Source organism: Erpetoichthys calabaricus, chromosome 16 (genome assembly GCF_900747795.2).
Source record: "Erpetoichthys calabaricus chromosome 16, fErpCal1.3, whole genome shotgun sequence".
Lineage (NCBI taxonomy): Eukaryota > Metazoa > Chordata > Cladistia > Polypteriformes > Polypteridae > Erpetoichthys > Erpetoichthys calabaricus.
Window position 1 is genome coordinate 52,299,895 of NC_041409.2, and position 23,303 is coordinate 52,323,197.

The window sequence follows — 23,303 nt, forward strand, 5'->3', positions numbered from 1 at the left end:
TTCCCAGGGATTGTGTGCCCCCTACTAGATATAAGCATTTTGCAATTTTATGGCCCATTTTTGGCTGATTTGGTGATTCCAGGTGCTGTTTTAATATTATTTTTTAATGTTTAATGCTGGATGTAAACTTTTCCCTTACAAATTTTGGAGTTCTTCATTGTTCTGTACTAGATTGGAAATAAAGGATCTAGTTGTCTGAAACAGTTGTAGTTTGGTTTTATCCAAAAGAGTACATGGCTTGACATTCTCAAGTACTGTTCTCTTATACAATCTAGAATTTTATATAACCTGCAAGGATGGCAAGCTGTTCAGGACATGAGCTAGCAAAATACTCCCAACTCATAGGAAAGTTAGCTGGGACAAAACATGCAAAACTTTCCCCAGGGTAACGGAGGCCATGTAGTGCCAACAGGTGCCAGAATTCTGTACATGCAGAGCGAGAGAGTAATGAAATTGAAGCCACAGAAGGTGGACAGAAGCTCTGAATACCTCCTGATTCAAAGAGGGTAGCTCATAGTTCCAGGTTGAGTAAAATGGGACCAGGCAGGAGGCCACTTCTTACTCTCCAGTCTTTAGATGTCATCACATTGCCCAAGACTGTGTCTATGTTGGCTTTTAAAGGCAGGCAGCTGAGGCGCAGTTATGGTGACTTGGCAGTCTTATGGCAACAAGCAGCCGCTAGATAATTCTGGTATGGTGTCCTTCTATTTCTAGTGACACAAATGTCTGAGCTAGCTCATACAAGAAGTACCCAAATTTGGATTAAAAGCCAACTTGCGTCTGAAGGGCATTTGTCTTAATATATTACTTAGGGCAAGCACTCCTTGACAGATAGAAGAGAAGCCAGGACTGGAGACACTGAGAGGGGGAAACTGGGGTGTAGAAGGCAAGTGCACAGCCCACCCCACTTCTAGACATGAAATTAAAAAAAATTCAAAAAAGCCCAGAAAGTTGCATTGTTGTATGTCCTCTCTTGGATTCCTGCCCCTGTGTGTCACTAAAAAACATACTTTTATTGAGTTGTATGTCTGTAAAAATCCAATATTATGCAAAGTGAGTTTTAGATTTAACTGAAAATACTGCAATTTCAGTCATAAATTATTGGCCGTTTGTGTGTGTGTGTGTGTGTGTGTGTGTGTGTGTGCGTGCGTGTGTGTGTATATTTATTTACTTATTTATTTATGTAAAAGAAAACTGGTCATTAATTTGTGTTAACAAATAATGTTCAAAGGGAAACAATCCTCCAGTTCCTTTTTTCTGATTTCACTGACCATAAAGCATATATTTATTTCATTGTTGGCAGTGAAATGTTGTAAAGGTCCAGCCTGTATAGTCTGTTCACTTAGTCACAACGTATTAACGTGTTACCTAAATTCTGACAGATTCTAAAAGTAACAGTAGATGTGAGTAGGTGGAATGGGATAACTACATTAGGAACATTTTAACAACAGGAATGCAGAGTTTAACATTTATGTATATTCACCTTAATAAAAGGATAAGTGTCTGTGTGATTGCTTTCTCTTGTCATTCCAACAGATGGTGCTTCACTTAACATTGCTTTTATGAATCCCATTCCAAATCCAAGACATATGCATTGTATTTGTCATTCCAACAGATGACACATCACAAACTTTTGCAGTAATAATGCAATACTACATATGTCTGTGGGCGCCATCTGTTGGAATGACAAATGCAGTCCATTTTATTACTACATGCACTACAAAATACATTCAAACAGATGGTGCACTGCAAATGTTAACTCTTGACGTCTAAGTTGATTAGATTTCAAAACATCAAGTAGTAATATAATAAATCAATGAAATCAATATGAAACAAAAAGTAAGTAAAATATCTACCAAACACAGTATTTCCAATGATAAGAGCATTACTGCAACTATGAGCACATTTTGCATGAAGCTAAAGCATCCACTCTGTCTGTGAAATTCTAAGTGTTTGTTTGTTGCTTTGTTTTGTTGCATGTCGCTGTTTGAGAGTAAATACATAAAGTAAACTTAAACTTAAGGATGGAATTGTTTGTTCACCTTGGAAAATAGCAGACTGTTAGTGTACTATCACTGCCTTAATTTAACAGTAATGTAAATCATTCACTCCATTGTCTGTATTCTTTCCTTTTGTCTGAATAACATGTAAATGGTCGCTAATTCTATAATTAAGTTCCTTTTGTGTTCTGATTATTAATGTTCTAGTGAATGGAGAGTGCCCACTGGGAGACCTTTAGGGAAAGGGAAAAGTGTTGGGCTGGAGCTTGCCATCTTAAAAGCAAAGGCAAGAAAAAACAACTGTGTTTTGGCTCTGAACCTCAGACAAAGGCAGCGCAGACTCTTGTGCGTCTTCATATGTCCAGAGACTGTCTGACCCAAAAGAAGCTGAGAATGAAAAAATCCTGTTGCAGTGTTAGGATTTGGTTTCTTTTTTCATATTTCCTTGGATTTATTTTGCATCTGTTTTGGAAATTCTTTTTTTCCCTTTATGCTTTTCACTTTTGCTGATTTAGTTTTTTGCCCAGTATAACTTTATTCAAAACATATTTAAACATATTCATTTTTTTTCACTTCTTTTTTTATCACAGTACCACCATTTGTTGCTATAGCTTTGTTATGGTTATTGTGTCGGTCAGCAGCGCAGCGGTATAAAGGATCACCACAAAATGGCTCATCCGAAGTTTGAATCGCAGCACGTTTCACGTGTTGAGCTTTGCTTTTGCTTTTTCTAGACTTCTTGTTTTTCTTTTTTGACTATACTTCTTTTGTTTCTGAATTAGGCTTTGACAAAAGGTAGGACTGACTGACCTTTTGGTTATAGACTTCTCTTGATTTCTGTCTTGCGTTTCATGTCCTGATCCTTATTGAAAAAGAAATTCCTTTCCTTTCCCACAAGGCAGATTATAACAGAGGTTCATTGCACTTCTGAAAAGATGTCCTATTGTCTAATAATACATTTTATTTATATAGCGCCTTTCCCATGCTCAAGGCACTTACAGAATATAAGAAAAAACGGCAGGGTATATAGCATTGTACAAACCAGATAAATAAATAAAGATTGACAGTGAATTCAGAGAAAAGGCCTAACAGACAACATAATTGAAGGTCTAGCACACACACACAGACACACACACACACACACACACACACACAGGTTACATGAGCATCTTGACAGAGAGGTAAACTGAGAGAAGGATAATAAAGTCAAGTAGAGCTAAAAGCCTTCCTGAACAGATGAGTTTTGAGTTGTTTTTTTAAAAGAATTCATGGAGTCAGCTGACCTGATTAATTTCGGTAGGTCATTCTAGAGTCTGGGCGCTCGCTATACAGCTGAAGGCCCTGTCACCCATAGAGTGCAGGTTAGTGTGGGACACAACAAGATTGCCAGAATCAGAGGACCTTAGTGGGCGGGCAGGCACATAGTGATGGAGAAGGTCACTGATGTAGTTTGGTGCGAGGTTATTTAAGGCTTTGTAGGTTATTAGTAGGATTTTATATTCGATTCTGTGAGACACAGGGAGTCGGTGAAGATGGAGCAGGATGGGTGTGATGTGCTCACTACTGGTTTGTGAACGGACTCTTGCAGCTGAGTTTTGAATAAGCTGGAGCTGTGATATAAGATTAGAAGGGGCACCTGCCAGTAGGGAATTACAATAATCGATGTGGGATGTGATAAAAGCATGGACAAGTTTCTCAGCATTAGAGAAGGACAGGAAGGAGCGAACACGGGATATGTTATGGAGGTGAAAGTAAGAAAGTTTCTTAATGTGATTTATGTGGACGGAGTAAGAGAGGCAGGAATGAAAAATGACACCACTGGAGGACAGTGCCAGAGATACCCAGCATGTTCTCCATTCTGGACAGTAGAATGTTATGTCTGACAGTGTCAAATGCTGCACTGAGGTCTAACAGAATTAATATGCTGGTTTGTCCAGAGTCTGCTGCCATAAGCAAATCATTGGTTACCCGTAGCAGAGCAGTTTCACAGCTGTGCCGCACCCTGAAACCAGACTGAAAGGGTTCCATCAAGTTATTAGAGGTTAAGTAATTGGTGAGTTGGGAAGCTACAACACGCTTAAGAACTTTTGACAGGAAAGGTAAGTGGGAAATAGGCCGAAAATTGTTAAGATTGTCAGCATCAAGACCAGACTTTTTTAACATTGGGGTTACAGAAGCAATTTTAAAAGTGAGCGGCACAGAGCCAGTGTCAAGGGATGAGTTTATTATTGTTGTAACAGTCGGGATTATGGCATGAAGGCAGGATTTAAGTAGTGTGCTAGGGATGGGGTCCAGTACACAAGTAGTCGGCTTTATTTTACAAAGCAGGGTATTAACAAATGCAGATGTGACTGGTGAGAACTTAGAGTAGGAGCTGTATGGAGTGGGAAAACAGGGAGAGATATAAACATGATGTATGTATGTTAGTTGAATTATTTAAATCTTTAAATTTTGTTACAGAAAAAGTGGAGGAATTCCTCACAGACTTCAGTAGAAGAGGTAGTTGGGCCAGATGCGGGTTGGAGTAGTTTATTAACTACAGAGAACAAAACCCTTGGGTTATCGTGGTCACTTTCTATTATTCTACCATAGTGGGTGTTCTTGGCAGCAGTTAGTGCTTCTCTGTAAGCTCTTTGGTGGTCAGAGAAAGCCTGGATGTGCACAATGAAGCCAGACTTACGTGACATTCTCTCAAGGCGTTGACCAGCTGCTTTCATAGATCGCAATTCTGAGGAGCTGAATGTTTAAAGGAAACCTCCTTATGTTTTAAAGGAGTTGTTTTATCTATTGCTGAATGAAGGGCTGAGTTAAAGTGGTCAACAAGACTATATAGTGTTGATGGAATAGGTGCAGAAAGTAAAAGATCAGAAATGGATCCAGAAAGGATAGAGGGACAGATATTTTTAAAGTTTCTGTAAGAAATTTGTCGTTTACAGGTATGAGGAGGGAAAGGCAGTGAGGCAGTGAAAAATACTGCTTTATGGTCAGAGAGTCCCAAATCAGTGCTGTAAATGTTGGCAACAGGTAGTCCAGAAGTGCAGGTCAGGTCCAGTATATGACCACCAGAGTGGGTGGGAAAATCAACATGTTGTGTCAAGTCAAAACAGTCCAGTAAGGATAGGAATTCATTTCTCAGTTTAGATGTAGTAATGTCAATATGGATGTTGAAATCACCAAGAAGGATAATTCTGTGAGAGTAAGAGCTTAGGTGGGTCAAAAGTTCAATCAGATCAGATAAGAAGGATGCATTGTATTTTGGGGGATGATAAAGAACAATGAGTGAGATGGGACCTGATTCCATTATTAGTTTAAGAGCCAGGCACTCAAAAGACAATGGACAGTCAATTGGGATTCGTTTGATGTTTAAGTCTGACAATTACTGCAAGCCCGCCGCCTTGCCTTGAGCTGTGAGGCTGTGTGGAAAGTGAATCTGGGAGGTGTTGCCTCTGTGAGAGACGTAAATTCATTTGGTTTTTGCCATGTCTCCGTTAAACATAGAATATCAAGTTTGGTGTCAGTGATGAGTTCTGACAGCACCAATGCTTTGCCATTAAGAGACCTCGAGTTAAACAGTGCAATATTAGTTAATGAGGCTTCTTTTTGCACAGAGCAGTGATCAGGGTTTATTTCCACATAATGTAAATTTGGCACACTGACACTTCTATTTCCAGGGCCATGAGAAGGACGGCTTATTCCTGAGCAAATGCTGCCGGTGGACTTTTCATTCGCAGCCCGGCGGTGGCGGCGACCTGACCTGCGATTTACATATTTCGGGCGCTGCAAAATACCGGCATCTTTTAGGATGTTCCAGTCAGACCATTTGCTCTGGACAAACTGTTTAATAAGAAGGAGTTTGTCATGAGAGTATTTTAGCATGATTCTGGGCAATACTTATCTGAATAGCATTGTAGAAGCAGCACAGCACAGCGGAACTGGTAGGACAGGCGGGTGTGGTAGCGTAGGTGAGCGGCGATAGCAAGCAGCAGAAAGCATAGCAGGAGGAGGTAGTAGGATTTGGAGGTTCCAATACACAGCCACAAACAGAAATGCTTGGTAATTTCAGGCGTGATTGCCCCGGAGCCATAAGCCAGGTTAGTATGAACATCAGATCAGTTCCCAGTCGTAGAGTACTGTAGATGAAATGGGAGCAGATCAGCATAGCGAATATAATCACGGAGACAGATCATCCCGAGGTCCTAGATCGCCAGGTACAAAGAAATGTTCGTAGGTCTCGTCCCGTGATCCACAGACTCAGCTGTTTCCAGTTAAAGTGGAGTCCATAAAATCTGTAAATATTAAGCCAAATCCATGCAATTCGAATCGGCTGTATCCACGAACTATACGTACAATAAATGAAATAAAACAAATCTAAAAGTGCAGAATTAAGGCGAATTTTGCGAAAAGTGTTGTTAACAGGGAGGAGCAGCAACAACATGCATGTGCCAGTGTCCCCTCACCTGAATCCAATGTCTAAACTGTACATTATTTTCTTCAGTTTAGTTTAGAAATTCAGAACATTAAGTAGATTCACAAACAAAATTAAAAGTTCAAACACAAAATTCCTATATAATTATATTTAAGACTTCCAGTTCTGCTAATAGCTAAAGTCTACACTGAAATACATTAGATAACACTACTTGGAGATAGAGTTATGAAGACATAACTCCAGTTTATGCAGATCACATTGAGAGTGAATTTCTGCCATAAATTCAACAGGAAACAGCAATTGAAAGGAAGTTGAACCCGTCCCAGTGTCTTTAATTTTGGAGGTATTCAGTATAGTTCACATGTCACATGGTGTTTGACGCTAATGATATTGATTATGCTGGCATAACCCTTTTTATGTACTGATCATTTCTCCGACACGTGATATTTGTCATGTCTAGTGTTTTGAGGCTTTCCTGTGTTCAAAGTTTTGGCTTATAATAGTAATTAAATACAGAACACACATTAGCATCACTTAAAAGTTCAGATTTCAGTTTGCTAAATTTTTTAAGTAATTTTTTGTTGTCTTTCTTTTAAAGCGAACTGCACTAACCTCATTTGTAATATTTCATTTACGTGTTTTCCAGCCTTTTTTGGAATGATTTTGACTTGCTGAGGTTAAAAATCAGCAGTCCTAGTAGAGGTCTAGAGAGTTGTTATGATTTTTGAATGAAATTAATCTTTCAGTCAATGAGGAGTTGAAATGAATCAGGAATATAGTAAAGGGGGAATTATAAAGTACAGACAGTGAAATAGCAGATGCTCTAAACTTGCATTTTTCTGAGGTCTTCCCAAGTGATGAAGTGGATAACCCCCCAGAGGTAAATCGGACTACTGAGGAGGTTGAGTGATTTAGAAATTGTAGAGGGAGAAGTGCTGCTCAGATTAAATAGGCTGAAATCAAACAAATCACCAGGAACATATAATATTTACCCTCAAGTTCTTAAGAAGGTAAGTGACCCTTGACACATTTTTAGGAAGTCACTGCACACTAGAAAATGGCAAATATCATCCCATTATATAAGCAGGGTGACTGGGCAGATCCAAGCCACTATAGACCAGTAAGCTTAACATGAATCACGGGAAAATTAATGGTAGGAATTATTAAGGATAAGAGTGAGCAGCACATGGCAAGGACAGGAATTTTACTTAACAGTCAGCATGGGGTCAGAAGAGGGAGGTCATATTTTACGAACATGCTGGAACTCTATGAGGAGGCAACAAAAGGATATGATCAAAGTGGAGCATATATTATTTATCTGGTGATAATTGCTAATAGAATTGGCTGATGTTAAGAGTGGTGTCCAGCAGGGGGCAGTGCAGGGGCCGCTGCTATTTTTAATATAGGAATATAAGTAACAAGCTGGTTAAGTTTGCAAATAATACCAAGATAGGTGGATTGATAGATAAACTGGAATCTGTTGAATCATCACAGAGGGACTTGGACAGCATACAGGCTTGGACAGATTAGTGGCTGATGAAATTTAATGTCGGTAAACATGAAGTATGACAGACTGAAGTAAAAATGTGATGTTTGAATACACAATGGGAGGTCTAAAAATCGATAGTACACCTTATGAGAAGGATTACGAGTTGTAGTGGACTCTACGCTATCAACTTCCAGACAGTGTTCAGAAGCCATTAAGAAGGCTAACAGAATGTCAGGTTATATAGCACCCTGATGTGTGGAGTAGAAGTCACAGGAGATTCTGCTCAAGCTTTATAACACACTGGTGAGGCCTCATCTGGAGTACTGGGTGCAGTTCTGGTCTTCAGGCTACAAAAAGGACACAGTAACACTAGAAAAAGACCAGAGAAGAGCAACTAGGATGATTCCAGAGCTGCAGGGGTTGAATTATGAGGAAAGATTAAAAGAGCTGCGCCTTTACAGTTTAAGCAAAAGAAGTTTAAGAGGTGACATGACTGAAGTGATTAAAATTATGAAGGGAATTAGTCCAGTGGATCGAGACTGTTATTTTAAAATGAATTCATCAAGAACACGCAGACACAGTTGGAAATTTAAGGGTAAATTTCACACAAACATTAGAAAGTTTTTCTTTCCATAGAGAACCACAGACACATGGAATAAGCGACCAAGTAGCATGGTAGACAGTAAGACTTTAGGGAACTCAAAACTCCACTTGATGTTGTTTCAGAAGAATTAAATGGATAGGACTGGACAGCTTTGTTGGGCCGAATGGCCTGTTCTCGTCTAGATTGTTCTTTGCAGAGAAATAAGAGTGGCCAAAATTGTCAGGTACAAACCACAAAACAGAATTTAAGAATGGTCCTTGTGAATGACAAAACTGCAACATAAAACCAGAGATAAATTTTTTTTTATTATTTAAATACATTTTTTTGATTAACAGTTTTATTCTGGATATTATAATAGGTCTTTTATGAGTGTGTTTTATGTAAAATTATTCTTTTGATGCTGTCTACTTTACCTGCACAGGTGTCCAACTTGGGCTGGCTGGAGAGAAAGGCGGCAGCTGCCTTATATGAGAATCCTCCCAGTGCCACTGTCAGTGATGCATTACAGGACTTCCTCAAGGTATTTTTACTATAAAAGAAAAGATGCAAATTGAGAACTGTTAATGCGAGTGTATGAGAAAATGTTCTAATTGTGATGTGTTTTCTTTTAATAACTTTCACCCAAAGTGCGATCCAGCAGTCATGGGAAGCCTATTTAATTAATGTTAAATGCTTCAAATTAAAAATGACGTCCTTTGCTCAATTTAGACATTGCTTATCATGGTTAGGTAAATTCTTTGTTAAGTTGGATTAACTGTAACATAAATGCCAATTTAATTGAACATCCACTCAGCTGTTTTAGAATAATGCATGGTTTTGTGTTGTTGGCCCTCCCATAACTCCCTAATAAAATTCTTCAAAATTCCATGAAGCTTGTGTTTTAAATTGCCTGAACAATAATGTGAATAGGGTGGCTTGGTGGAACAGTGGTAGCTCTGCTGCCTTGCAGTTAGGAGACCTGGGAACGCTTCCGGGGTACTCCCTGCTAGGAGTTTGCATGTTCTCCCCGTGTCTGCGTGGGTTTCCTCCAGATGCTCTGGTTTCCTCCCACAATCCTAAAATTGCCCCTAGTGTGTGCTTGGTGTGTGTGTCCTGTGGTGCCTGGGGTTTGTTTCCTGCCTTGCACCCTATGTTGGATGGGATTGGCTCCAGCAGACCCCCATGACCCTGTAGTTAGGATATAGCATGTTGGATGATGGATGGATGGATGGAATAATGTAAATACAAAATTTTCTGAAAATACTTATAGCTGTTTTGGAGTGATGTGCCATATCTGTTTTGGCCCCCCATCACCCTCTGCTGTCATTTCCATTGAGTCACTGATGTGGAATGTGGCTTTCATTGTAAGTAGGGCTAAACCTAAACTATATACCTAATTCATCACCATTGACTGAACTGTTTTGGTGTGATAACATGATTTTTATTTTAAACATTTTATTGAATTTATTAAAATCAAATAACATCCCACCCAACAAGTCATATTTTACCCTAAGTTCTTGTCTATAAGCCGCGGCTTATCTAAGGAAAAAAGTTGTGAAAATGAAAAAATAGAATATCGGCTTATACATAAATCCGGCTTATACATCCATCGCGGGGGTTGCGTTCCAGAGCCACCCGCGAAATAAGAAAATCCGCGAAGTAGAAACCATATGTTTATATGGTTATTTTTATATTGTCATGCTTGGGTCACAGATTTGCGCAGAAACACAGGAGGTTGTAGAGAGACAGGAACGTTATTCAAACACTGCAAACAAACATTTGTCTCTTTTTCAAAAGTTTAAACTGTGCTCCATGACAAGACAGAGATGACAGTTCCGTCTCACAATTAAAAGAATGCAAACATATCTTCCTCTTCAAAGGAGTGAAGCAAACAAATCAATATGTCTGTTTGGCTTTTAAGTATGCGAAGCACCGCGGCACAAAGCTGTTGAAGGCGGCAGCTCACACCCCCTCCGTCAGGAGCAGGAAGAGGGAGAGAGACAGAGTTTGTTTTTCAGTCAAAAATCAATACGTGCCCTTCGAGCTTTTAAGTATGTGAAGCACTGTGCAGCATGTCTTTTCAGGAATCAGCTTTACAAAAGATAGCAACGTGAAGATAATCTTTCAGCATTTTTAGACGAGCGTCCGTATTGTCTAGGTGTGCAAACAGCCCCCCTGCTCAATCCCCATACGTCAGGATCACAGATAGTCAGCGCAAGAGAGACAGAGAAAAGTAAGCTGGATAGCTTCTCAGCCATCTTGCCAATAGCGTCCCTTGTATGAAATCAACTGGGCAAACCAACTGAGGAAGCATGTACCAGAAATTAAAAGACCCATTGTCCGCAGAAATCTGCGAACCAGCAAAAAATCCGCGATATATATTTAAATATGCTTACATATAAAATCACAATTTAAATGACCGCTATGCGCGCGTGTTGACTCGGCGACGCCCAGAGCAGAAAGAACGTGCTCCGGCCGCTCCAACCGCGCCATGCGGGGAGTGAGAGAGACGCCAATATCTCACACTCTCTCCCCCCTTAAAGAAATTAAATGGGTGCGAGTGAGACCACTGACCTCCCTCCCTTCTATTAGTTATAGGTTATAGTACGTTCGGCTTATCCATGAGTCCGGCTTATCTATGATACGATTTTATTTTAAAAAATCGTATGATTTTTGGTCTCCGGCTTATACATGAGTCCGGCTTATAGACAAGAACCTAGGGTACAAAATTAGGCTTGAATCAAATCACCCCCCACCCATGAGAAAGAGGGCTAGGCCAACAGAGTAAAACTTTTATAGTAGGAAGCATGATTTTTGTTTTCCACCCTTTTCCTCATTACAACCCCATTTCTCGATGGAACTTTTGAGAGGCTTTAATATCTGTTTTCAATTGTATCAACTGTAATAAGCATTCAAAATTTCAAGAACTTCAACTCAGCCGTGTTGGAGTGATACATTTTTTACCCACAGCCACCTCACCCCCTTCCATTTCAGCCACCCTTCCCAGTAACAATTTTGAAACTAGGGCTGGGCGAGTTAACGCATTATTATCATGTTAGCGCATTAATTAATTAACGGCGTCAATTATTTTATCGCGCGTTAATGCAGTTTTTGTTATTTATTATTATTTTGAAAGCCTCAGTCTCGCTAGCAATCTTCTTGTTACAGCTCTTTCCAATACACTTTTGCTAGAAGGAAAGTTAGCTTTGTTGATTTGGTCTTGATTCCCTGTGCATGCATGAGTAGTGAAGAACAAACCGCTTCTAAAATGGCATGTGGGCATTTTGATGCAAGTGCTTTGGAGATGTAGGGCGAAAACAAAAGTGAGGTACCAGCATCAGCTGATTGGTCCCCAGCTGATCGTGGTGCTGAACATGTTTGTGTAGCTGATGCACCGATGGCAGCGTTTGCCTGGGAGGACAGACACTTACGATGACAGGAGGTACAAACCATATTGCGTCTCACTGTAACTGCCACCCCCGCGCACCTGTCTCACAAAGACAGCCAGCCCACCGTGCATTCCTGCTGGCCGTCGAGCCACTGCTGCTGCAAACAGACGCCGACAGACGTTTTATGTTGATTTATGTGTGAAACTATTGCTTTGTGCGCTTTTCACAAAACTGAGTTTTTTGGAAAAATATTAACCCTCAAAGAGTTGCTACTGAAGACTGTTTATGCTGCTCCCTGATAAAAGAAAATGTTTCTGCTTGTATCTGTTCAGATAAAAAAGAAAACGGATTTAGAAATGTTAACTTGCTGTTGCTCAGAAGGTGCCTGTTATAATGTTGTGATTGTGAATCTGGACTCTGAGGGTAACTTGTTTTTCTATGACAAACTAGATAAAATGTTAATGCCCTGGCAATGGCAAATAGCTTTGGTTTTATATTTGATTTGATTACATTAATGTTTATGTTGAGATTTACAAGAAATATTTTAACTGCTACTATGTAAAGGGAATACTGTTGTTAAAAAGCACCTTATTTGTGTAAGTGTTTGCAAACCAAATACACGCAATACACTACTTTGCACATAACAATGTGATTGTCTGCGATTAATCACGATTAATCAGACAAGCATGCGAGTAATCAAGATTAAAAAATGTAATCGTTGCCCGGCACTAGTTGAAACACCATATGGCCTTTCTTTTAAGTTAAACTGATGGCAACCTACATGCAAAGTTTGTGTAAAAATCAGTTCAGCTGGCAAGCAAACATGCAAGATGCAGTATTTGGATTGAAATGTGGTCCTTTATATGCAAAAAAGATAATATTAACATTTATGTTTTTGCTTAGCAGATACTTTTATCCAAAGTGACTTACAAAACTGGACAACATAATCAAATAAACTTCAGTCTGGGGACAGTTTTTGAACAAGTGTTACAGGACAAGGGTGCAGAATTGATCATCACAAGTGGAGATCTCAGAACAAAATATAAGCAAGTTGCATTTCCTAGGTTACAAAACCTAACAGCTAATACAGTTAGACAGAAATGCACCTAACAGGATGGTTTTCAAATGCATCTTAAGCACATTTAGGGAGTCGGCATTCCGAGTGTAGGTGGGCAGCTTGTTCCACCATCTAAGAGCTACACATGAAAAGAGTCTGGACTGAGATTTAATACCATACAGAAGTGAAATCACCACAGGGCATTCATCAGCAGACCTAAGTGATGAAGGGGGAGTATGGGACCTCACATGCGTCTTTTCTATATTTAGGTGCTAACCCCCTGACTGTCCTGTACGCAAGCATTAAGGATTTTAACTTGAATGAGAGCCAGTTGTAGTGATCTGAAAAGAGGAATGGCATGTGTCTGCCTCAGCTAGGTGAATAGCAGATGTGCTGCTGCATTTTGAACCATCTGCAGTAGCTTGGTGACAATGCCCATACTCCTGCCAGCCAAGAGTTACAGCAGTCCAGATTTAACAGTACCAAAGTGGGGCTGCATACTCTGTCAGATATGGCCTGATCTTGTAGATATTGTACAGAGTGAATGTGCAAGACCAAGAGACCATAGCAACATGGTCTCTGAACTGACAAATAAAAAACTATTACCACTCAAAGGTTGTGTACCGACTCTGCGGGTGTTCGCAATTGTGAGTGAGATGGGTGCTGAATATACAGACCAGTTGGGATGTTTTGCCAGGTTCAGCTGGAGCTGGCGTTCCTTCATCCAGGTTGCAATATCAGTGAGACACACAGAGATCCTAGCTGATACTGTGTGGTCATTGCCGCACATTACCAAATTTAAGATGAAGAGGCCTTGAAAGTGAAGCAGCAGCATTTATATAGTTCTAAGGAAGTGTGCTTACCATTGGTGTGTTGAGGACGCTGTCGCAGGAACGCGGGGCCGTCTAGCGGGTGAGCGCTGTGAGGCGCGGGTGTGTCTGGACACACGTGGAGCCGGTATAATGGCCAGTACGGGCTCCACCGCACGTCTTCATTTTTACAAGCCAGTGTCCTTGCAGCCTGCCCAGTGCAGGTGGTTTAAAGTGCGGCGCGCCTAAAAGAGAAAGCCGGCATTGATTGAGTCAGAGATGGGGATCCCATAATTTTAAAGAAATGATTTTACTTACTGGGGAGTCGGCAGCGGGTGTGCTTGAGCTCCGCATAGCCATTGGCTGTCCCGGAAGGTTTATACACGCGCGACCCGCAGGGGTTTGGTTTTAAATACATAGTTGTCCGGAGCGTGGTGTGAACGCGCTAGCATCTACCTTGTTAAGTGCATGAGGTTGACGTGTTGGCAGATTAGCTGGACAATCTTGCCGGTTATATTTAAGGAGTTACCGGCCAACAGGGGTCGTCAGTGGACCTAAAAGCGAGGTAGGAGTAAGCACTTCTGAGCTATTTGGAGGGGCAGTTGTGATTTTGGCGGCTTTTGTAGATATTCTTTTTGTATATAGAGTTATATACAGTAATCCCTCCTCCATCGCGGGAATTGCGTTCCAGAGCCACCCGCGAAATAAGAAAATCTGCGAAGTAGAAACCATATGTTTATATGGTTATTTTTATATTGTCATGCTTGGGTCACAGATTTGCGCAGAAACACAGGAGGTTGTAGAGAGACAGGAACGTTATTCAAACACTGCAAACAAACATTTGTCTCTTTTTCAAAAGTTTAAACTGTGCTCCATGACAAGACAGAGATGACAGTTCTGTCTCACAATTAAAAGAATGCAAACATATCTTCCTCTTCAAAGGAGTCAGGAGCAGATCATGTCACAGAGATAGAGAAAAGCAAACAAATCAATAGGGCTGTTTGGCTTTTAAGTATGCGAAGCACCGCGGCACAAAGCTGTTGAAGGCGGCAGCTCACACCCCCTCCGTCAGGAGCAGGGAGAGAGAGAGAGACAGAGTTTGTTTTTCAATCAAAAATCAATACGTGCCCTTCGAGCTTTTAAAAAATAAATAAATTCATTACATTTATATAGCGCTTTTCTCAGTACTCAAAGCGCTATCCACACAGGGAGGAACCGGGAAGCGAACCCACAATCTTCCACAGTCTCCTTACTGCAAAGCAGCAGCACTACCACTGCGCCACCTGTGAGGACATTTAAGTATGCGAAGCACCGTGCAGCATGTCGTTTCAGGAAGCAGCTGCACAAAAGATAGCAACGTGAAGATAATCTTTCAGCATTTTTAGACGAGCGTCCGTATCGTCTAGGTGTGCGAACAGCCCCCCTGCTCAATCCCCCTACGTCAGGATCAGAGAAAGTCAGCGCAAGACAGAGAAAAGTAAGTTGGGTAGCTTCTCAGCCATCTGCCAATAGCGTCCCTTGTATGAAATCAACTGAGCAAACCAACTGAGGAAGCATGTACCAGAAATTAAAAGACCCATTGTCCGCAGAAATCCGCGAAGCAGCGAAAAATCCGCGATATATATTTAAATATGCTTACATATAAAATCCGCAATGGAGTGAAGCCGCGAAAGGCGAAGCGCGATATACCGAGGGATTACTGTATCTCCTAGTGATTATTTTTGGTGGAGGTATATATACTTATTTGGTGCTGGGATAGTTTTTGATTTTGGGTTTGGTGCAATTGTTTTTTTGTGGGTTTTTTTTGTATATACACACACTTGTTTTTGTGCATTTTTCTTTCCTGCTGGAGGAGCGTCTTGAGCCAGAGATAAAAGAAGACAACCTTCATTATTGGAGTGTGTGTGTGTGTGTAGTTTTGTAGGAGTGCACTGTTTTTGTAAATACACCATATTTTTCCTTTTTGTTTGTTTTTATTTATTTCTGAAGAAGTGTCAGTGTTGAAGGACTGTGCCTCAAAGCCCACCTGACACTACTGCATTTTGGTTGTACAGCACTCTTGTAAATAAACTTGCACTATTCACCCTTAAATTTTTGTCTGTGTCTCATCTGTCCACTGATCCTGTTCGGTTCATGAACTATCAGATGTCCAGAGTGTAGGCTGGGGCCACTTCCCACTACACGGGATATCACACATCTGCAGGGAACAAGAGGTGCAGTTGCATATCATCAGCAGAGCATCGATAAGAAAAGCCATGGGACTCAATGATAGAGGACGTAAGAGGAGAGTACAGAGCACCGATCCCGGGTATATACCTTGATTACATTGACAGTGTGTTTCACCCTTAACTTCTGTCCAAACCAAGACACATGGTAGGATCTGCCCAAGAGGTAGGAGTCGATCTACCTGAGTGCAGTCCCAGTGATGCCAAGGTCAGAGAGTGTGAAAATGAAGAATCTGGTGGTTGACTATATCGAAGGCAAGGGCGTGATCTAACAGGATGAAGGTAGAAGACATGTTGGTAGGTGTAACCTGCCATAATGCATTGACATCAAGCCGTCTCTGTGGAATGGCCCATTTTGTAGTCTGACGGATTTATATCGAGCAATCTGTTCTGTAGAAGAAAGGGAGAGACTTCATCATGCAGCCCGCAGCAGGGACCTTTGGTGCAAATAGGCGAGATTAAACTACAGGTGTCGCTTAACGGATAACACTTTTGTAATGTTAGATAAGTGAATCCCTGCATAGCGAAGATTTACTTTGTTGATTTTGGTTCTTACTCCCCCATTTTTTTGCCACATCTAAAGTTAAAAATGGAGCAAACAGTTTTGCCGGAATATAATCTGAAAATAACACTCAGTGCATCTAGCAGCTTTGTTTTGCAGGGATTCATATTTCTTTTTAAAGTGTATTTCCAGATTTGTGTACACATTTATCATTCATTATCTTTACATAAGAAGAAATGTAAATCAAGGAAAGATTAAATTAATTTGAGTTAGGCTTTGCTGGATTTTGTTCAATTTGAAGTATGTTAAAACACTGAAGAGGTAACATTGGAATGAAATTTTGTTTATCCCTTGTCAAAAGTTCTTGATGCTGACCTGACTTACTGTTTTACTGTATTTATGAATCCAGTTTCAGTAGTTAATTGAATATCAAAACATAATTGCAGTTGTTCATCTATAATATGCATGCATTTCCTGTTACAGGCAGAAGAGCTCAGTCCTGGTTTTTCGAAGTCTGCAAGGCTCTATATAGTAAAGGTAGGACTACAGTCTTTTCAGTATTTAAGTTCTTAAAACAGCTGTGTTCTCTAGTGAATGGCAGTTAGTCATTTAGAGTCTCCTGTTTTTCACTTGGTACTTCGAACTTTTAAATGATTACCAAATCATGTTGCTCATTTTATGTCAAGTTTGCTTTAATTGTGTGACTCAATTTCTCTAATAAAAAAGGTAAATTTGTGCTATATCCATAAATCCACTTTGTTTCATTCATTCTTAAAAAGCACACCTATTTCTGGACAGACTCATAGCAATGCACACATGCCCAACATGAAATAAGTGTTTACTTTCAAATTAACTTACTTTATTGTAAAAACTAGCAAAATACCCATCGCAGCAGAGAAGTAGTGTGTTAAAGAAGTTATGAAAAAGAAAAGGAAACATTTTAAAAATAACATAACATGATTGTCAATGTAATTGTCGTAGGCTTATTTTAGTATTGAGAGTGAATTTGATGATTATAAAGTTTAATTTATGATTGTAAATATTGCGTATGAGAAATGCACATTTTTAGGATGCAAGGATCTCTTTGAAAACAACGTTTGTAGTTCTGCCCTCGGGCTGTAAAATGACCAAGCTGTCTGCTGAGCTTACTCTTGAGCATGCAACGTACAGTTGGCCATGTGAGAAGCAATCTTTTGTCAAGTCAATGGCAACATTTTTTAGAGTCTGACCCTGTGACTTATTTATTGTCATAGCGAAGCAGACCCTTATTGGAAATTGGAGGCGTTTGAATTAGAATGGGAGGTCAGAGGGTATGAGAGGGATGCCAGGAATAAATACAGTCTTCCCTGAGCCAGTTCCAGTGAAGACAGTTGCCTCAATGAGGTTCTTGTGCAGAGCTTTGATCTGAAGCCTGGTGCCATTACAAAGTTTTGGTGGTTGTAAGTATCGTAGTAACATAATTGGTATGCCAACCTTCAAAAGTAGAGTATGCGGAGGCATGCCCGGAGGATTAAGAGTGTGAATAGTGCACCACGCCCTCTAGTTCTACAACAGAGTCAACAGAAGTATGTTTTTGTTTCGAAAGTTAGTTGGTGAAGTAAAATGGTGTTTATATGTAAAGTCATGTCATTTTTTTGGTGTTAGAATAGCTGTCTCCCTCAACCATGAGACGCCCTTTTCATGCAGATTTCGTACATTGGGGTAAACATCACAAAGGGTTATCAACAGAAGAAATGAGTACGCGGGCAATCTTAACACTGAGAAACGATGAAGTCAAACGAATTAATGCCAAAATTGTCGATCGGTTACGCGACAAATTGGTTAAATGTGTATCAATAGACTATGCTGAAACAGTTGGTGGTGATGGTGCAGAAAATGAAAACATCAACTTTCAATATCCCGCCGAATTACTGTAGAAAGAAGGATGTTTCCAAGAAAGATAATATAGTACATCTTCAGGGGATAACATTAGACAACAAAGGAGATCTTGATATGCCATTCGTATAAAAATGTTTACAGTTTCCTGTTAGAATAGCTTTTGCAAAGACAATTTGCAAATCTCCGAGCCAAACATTCGAAAAAGTCATTTTATTTAATAGAAAGAAACGAACTTCTACCATGGGCAGCTATACATTGCATTGTCACAATGAAAGTCCAAACACAGAATCACAATTCAATACGATATTGATGAAAATGTAATTCAAAAAATTGTTTTTACTTAAGTTTAACAGTAAAAATGTAAGTTGTAAAAAGTTTTTGCGTGTTAATTTCAAAGCCAAACAGATTTAAATTGTATTATTACGTTTTAATATTTTTTAATATGGTTAATTACTCGCTGTAATGTAAAATAGTTAGTAAATTCTACATCCGCATCTCCATACGTGAGCAGCAGGACCGCAAAGAGACTAGTGCAAGCATGGGGGTTGGCAAGCAAAGCCCCCTAGTGTATCAAAAAAAAAACATCGTTTACTTAAGCATTTTATTCTATTACGCACATGGGCCATCTGTTTTTTTTTTTTAACTTGTCAGATAGACCCCAAAAAAGGAAAGTCTATCTATCTATCTATCTATCAGTGCCTTTCACATCTATCTGTCTGTCTCATCCAAGAGAAAATTTAGCATTTTACAACAGCTCTAGAAATATTTTAACGAACACCAACACTCCCCTTAAGCTTTTTGCTGATGACCACCCTTCAGGCAATGGGGAGTCTTCTACAGGTAGTTGTGCCCAGTGTTAAAGACATGAAGCTGGTGCTGGCACTCCACTATGTCACTAGATGGAGTTTCTTATTAGTGGTCGCAAAACCAATGAATCTGATCACAAGCTTTTCAACAATGAATATGTGGTCACTAGTGACTGAAGACTCATGCAGTTTGCAATGTAATCATAACTGTACCTCTTAAAAATGCTCAAACATCCAAGGAGATGGAAGGTGAATGTCACTTGCATGACAGGAACGTGCAGATGTTACTCTTTAAAGATGCTATTAGATGTTATGTGCTCTCCAAATATGTTATATGGCTTTTTCCAGATTGTCTTTTGTGAGTTTCAGTGGTTGGTCCAGATGCCCTATTTGTTAAAGAGTTAATAATGACCATGTTAAATTCTTATCAGTGTACATGAGGTTTTAATTTTGCTTGTTTCGGTCAGAAGCGGTCAGTTTCTTGTTAGCTCTCTGTAAGGTAGGGTCGTTTAGGTGTGCGGTTACTTCACGGTGTTATATTTCATCCAGTTTCCTTTCCTGGCTGGGCTTCAGATCTTTGTTTTCTGTCTTTTGTTCATGTTTGATTCTTTTGTTTATGTTAATGTTGTCCATTATGTTAGAGATTTAACATTACTTATGTCTTTTACTAGTTTGAGGTATTGTTTGTTTTTTATTTGTATAAGCTGCCTTTGTTATGTGCCTTGTGTTTTGTGTCTGGGCCATCTGCCAATCACCGCCAGGGTCTGCCCTATACCCGACAAATCTGGAGGGTCTCCCACAGTTTCCACGGTTTCTTTCAAATGCGCTTAAGGAGGTTTGGTGTGTTACTGTGTATTTTTTTTTTATTTTATTTTTTTTCCTGGTGCTGCTTCATTTCCGGATATTTGAACCTGTGCTCTGTTTTTTAACTTCACTTTGGATTCTCTATTGCCACTTTGTTCACCTGCATGGTCCCTGTTGGCAAATCCTTTATCTCAGAATGTAACAGCGTATTCCATGAAGCGCGATCAGCAAGTAAGTCTTGCTTAAGTCGAGATGTAGCACATATTTGAGCCAGTTTCGGTTCCATTAAAGAGGATTAGTGAAAGCCACTCTGGGTAACCGAGGCAAATAAGTGCCATGTCTTAGCCTTTTGACCAGGCTAAAAGTGAAGCCTAGCAAATGTTGTGAGTTGAGATTTCATGAAGTTCCCGTTTCATGACAAACAAAACCTCAAAGAAAGTTTTCAGGCTTTTTGTAGCCCATCTAAAGTTGCAAAAGTCTCATTTAAATTAATCTTACATGATTGTTACAAAATGGTAAAATATTATAATCTAAACAATCAATTGAAAATGAACAACATTTAAATGATGCCATTTATTGCTACCTTATTGCCAGTGACAGAAGTTGTTTTAGTGTATCTAATGTTGCTGCCTTTTTAGTTACACTATTATTTTAATTAATCTGACATTCATTGCAAAGTAGTGAAATATTAAGTTACACCATAGTATACATTGGAAAAATGACAAAAATCAATCATTTATTAGATTTAAATTATTATGCCATTGGTTCCCATTGCCTTGTTGTCAGCAAGGCACGAAAGGAAAAGATACAGCAATAATTAAAAAAAAAAAAAATGTGCGTTCTATAGTGTTAAAATTGCTAGTAGTTAGAAAAGGACGAGTCAGTGAAGCCTCTGACACTAAAGCCGCGCTGAGATGTGTAATGTATGAGAAAAAATGCAGCAGTTAAAGGCCTTCTGGGACCAACCCTGGTGTGCACCTGTCGTCACGTCCTACAAAGAGCTTTAAAAACCAACGGCAGCAATAAGGATTAGCGAGAAAGTGCACTGTCACTTTTCATACAAATCAGGAGAGTATTTGTGTGTATATTGTAAAATAATAAAGAGTAACATACATAATTAGATTCAATCGCATACCTCAATAATTAAATACATTTGACCTTTTAATTATTTGATTTATTCTTCATTTTGTGTTTTTTTAAATGTTATTTGACCACTAGTAAAAGATTTAAACTACAAAATATCCTGTAATTGAGGATATGCCACAAAAAAGGGAACTCTAATTATTAAGTTTGTAAAGTCTGGTTTGTTACTATAATGACTTTCATACAGATGTCTGTGGTCACATTCAATGCTAAAAAAAAAAAAATTGTGGGATGATTCATGGCGTGTTGATTCCTTGAAACACTGATGAATGAGGAGGCTCAAATTATCTATAACATATAGATAAACGACAGCACAGACCCCCTTGGCATTTCCGGAACACTGAAGAATTACAAAAAGAAAGAACTTTACATGCAGTTAGTTTAAGTCATAGGTCGCAAAGTTAACTCGCCGCAGCAAATGCCTGCAAGTGAATCACTATAAAATGTATTTATTCAAAGCTGTATTAGTGACACTAGATAATGTTATTGAAGCTTCCCAAACATCAGTGGTGCAATAAACTGCACCCATAAGCAGATAGCAGCTCCAAGCTGATTAGAGACTGAATATGTAAAATACACATCATTCATAGCAATGACAATGGCATGAATGACCAATCGTATTGTCTCATCTGATGAGGGCAAATCGATCAGCAGGAGTCACGGAGGAGCATCACACCCATAGCAGAAGCTGCAGTTTTCCTTTTGTTTGCTAAATGCACGATATATAGGCTTATAAATGTACTGTATATTCTAGTAATTTGTAACTATGTTCTTGTATTTAATTTTTAATTGCTGCCAAATGCAATTCGTATTGCATATTACTGTTTAAAGTGTTTGAAGTATGTTATTCACACAATACTTTTTCATTTTTATTGTGAATAATGACATTAGCAAGAACTAAGGCCTTGGTCTGCTGTAGATTGCCTCACAGCCTCTTTAGCTTTCTTAATAGCAGACACATTTCCTTTCTTTATAATTATTGAACAACTATTATTTCTTGATGAACTGCTGAAAAGACCACTATAGTGTTTTATAATGCTTAAATAACTTTTCAAAGCTGTGCAATAATACACCAGTTTTACGCTTAAAGTCACAGGTACTTAATGGCGACACTGCACCATCCTCTGTGCTTTTTGAGCCTTGTAGGTGTTATTAACAATTGGTTCTCAGGACTGCTTAAATCTTGCAAGTGCGTGCTTATCCATGGATTGTCCAAGCCCGTCTTGAGTTGACGAAAAGCACTTCACGCTCATGGAACTGACTGGGCCTCAAAGGGAAAACAAGGCTTAATCAATCGAGGCTTACTCAGACAAGCCTTGAATCCATCAGTATGCTACGTGGAATGCCACCCTGGTGTTTTTGCCCTCATATCTAGGGGAGATTTGATGGCAAATCCACCCCCAGTGGGCAGTTTTGGAAGTGTTCTGGGGTTTTTAAGTGCTTTGGGACTCCTCGTCCAAGACAACATAAACCACTAGGAGCTGCGGGAGACTGTACGGATTTAGAGGGCAGTTGCTGGTGGTTGTTGGCAGGTGACCCCACCTCTTGGGGTGCCACCCACAAAACACAAGGCAGCTTATACACAAAGAAACCAAACAATACCCCAAACTAACAAAATACAGTATATCAGTAATATTCAATCACTAACATAATTCACAATATTAACATATACAAAAGAATCAAGCATGAACAAAGAAGACTGTGGCGTATGACCGGGGCCCTTTTCTGGCCAGGACGCCTCTACGCAGGAAGAATGTATCTAGAACATTACCTCTCCCAGAGTGCTGGGTGGCAGCACCCCTGGGTTGCAGCGGTGCCTCAGACTCCTGCAGGTCTCCATGGGAGCTGTAGTTTGGTGCAGCCCTGTTGGGTTCCATGGGCGCTGCCAGGTGCCTTATAAAAGGAGCCAGCAGCCACTACTCCCAAGAGCCAGAGCTGGGTGGAGAAGATGAAGCTTGGCAGGAGGAGTGAAGGCAAAGAAAAAAAAGAAGGTAAGTATGCTTTTGGCTGTGCTCCTGACTGTGCTGTACATGTGGGAAATGATTCCCATGGGGAAAAGAAAAAAAATAAGTGTGTGTGTGCGTGCTGAACTTGTGTCGGTTTGGGCAACAGGGGTGCCCCCTGCAGGCCACAAGAAATAAAACAAAGATTTGAACCCCAGCCAGGCTAAACAATAGGCTGAAATCTAACAT

At 39.8% G+C, this 23,303-nt stretch overlaps 1 protein-coding gene across 1 annotated transcript in view; it reads left to right on the forward strand.

Moving 5' to 3' along the window:
• rmdn3 (regulator of microtubule dynamics 3) overlaps positions 1 to 23,303 on the forward strand; it is a 126,875-nt gene that overhangs the window by 90,075 nt on the left and 13,497 nt on the right. The window contains exons 9-10 of the mRNA XM_028821642.2: positions 8,941 to 9,039; positions 16,964 to 17,017. Coding sequence (XP_028677475.1) covers positions 8,941 to 9,039; positions 16,964 to 17,017 — 153 coding nt within the window. The remainder of the gene's footprint in view (positions 1 to 8,940; positions 9,040 to 16,963; positions 17,018 to 23,303) is intronic.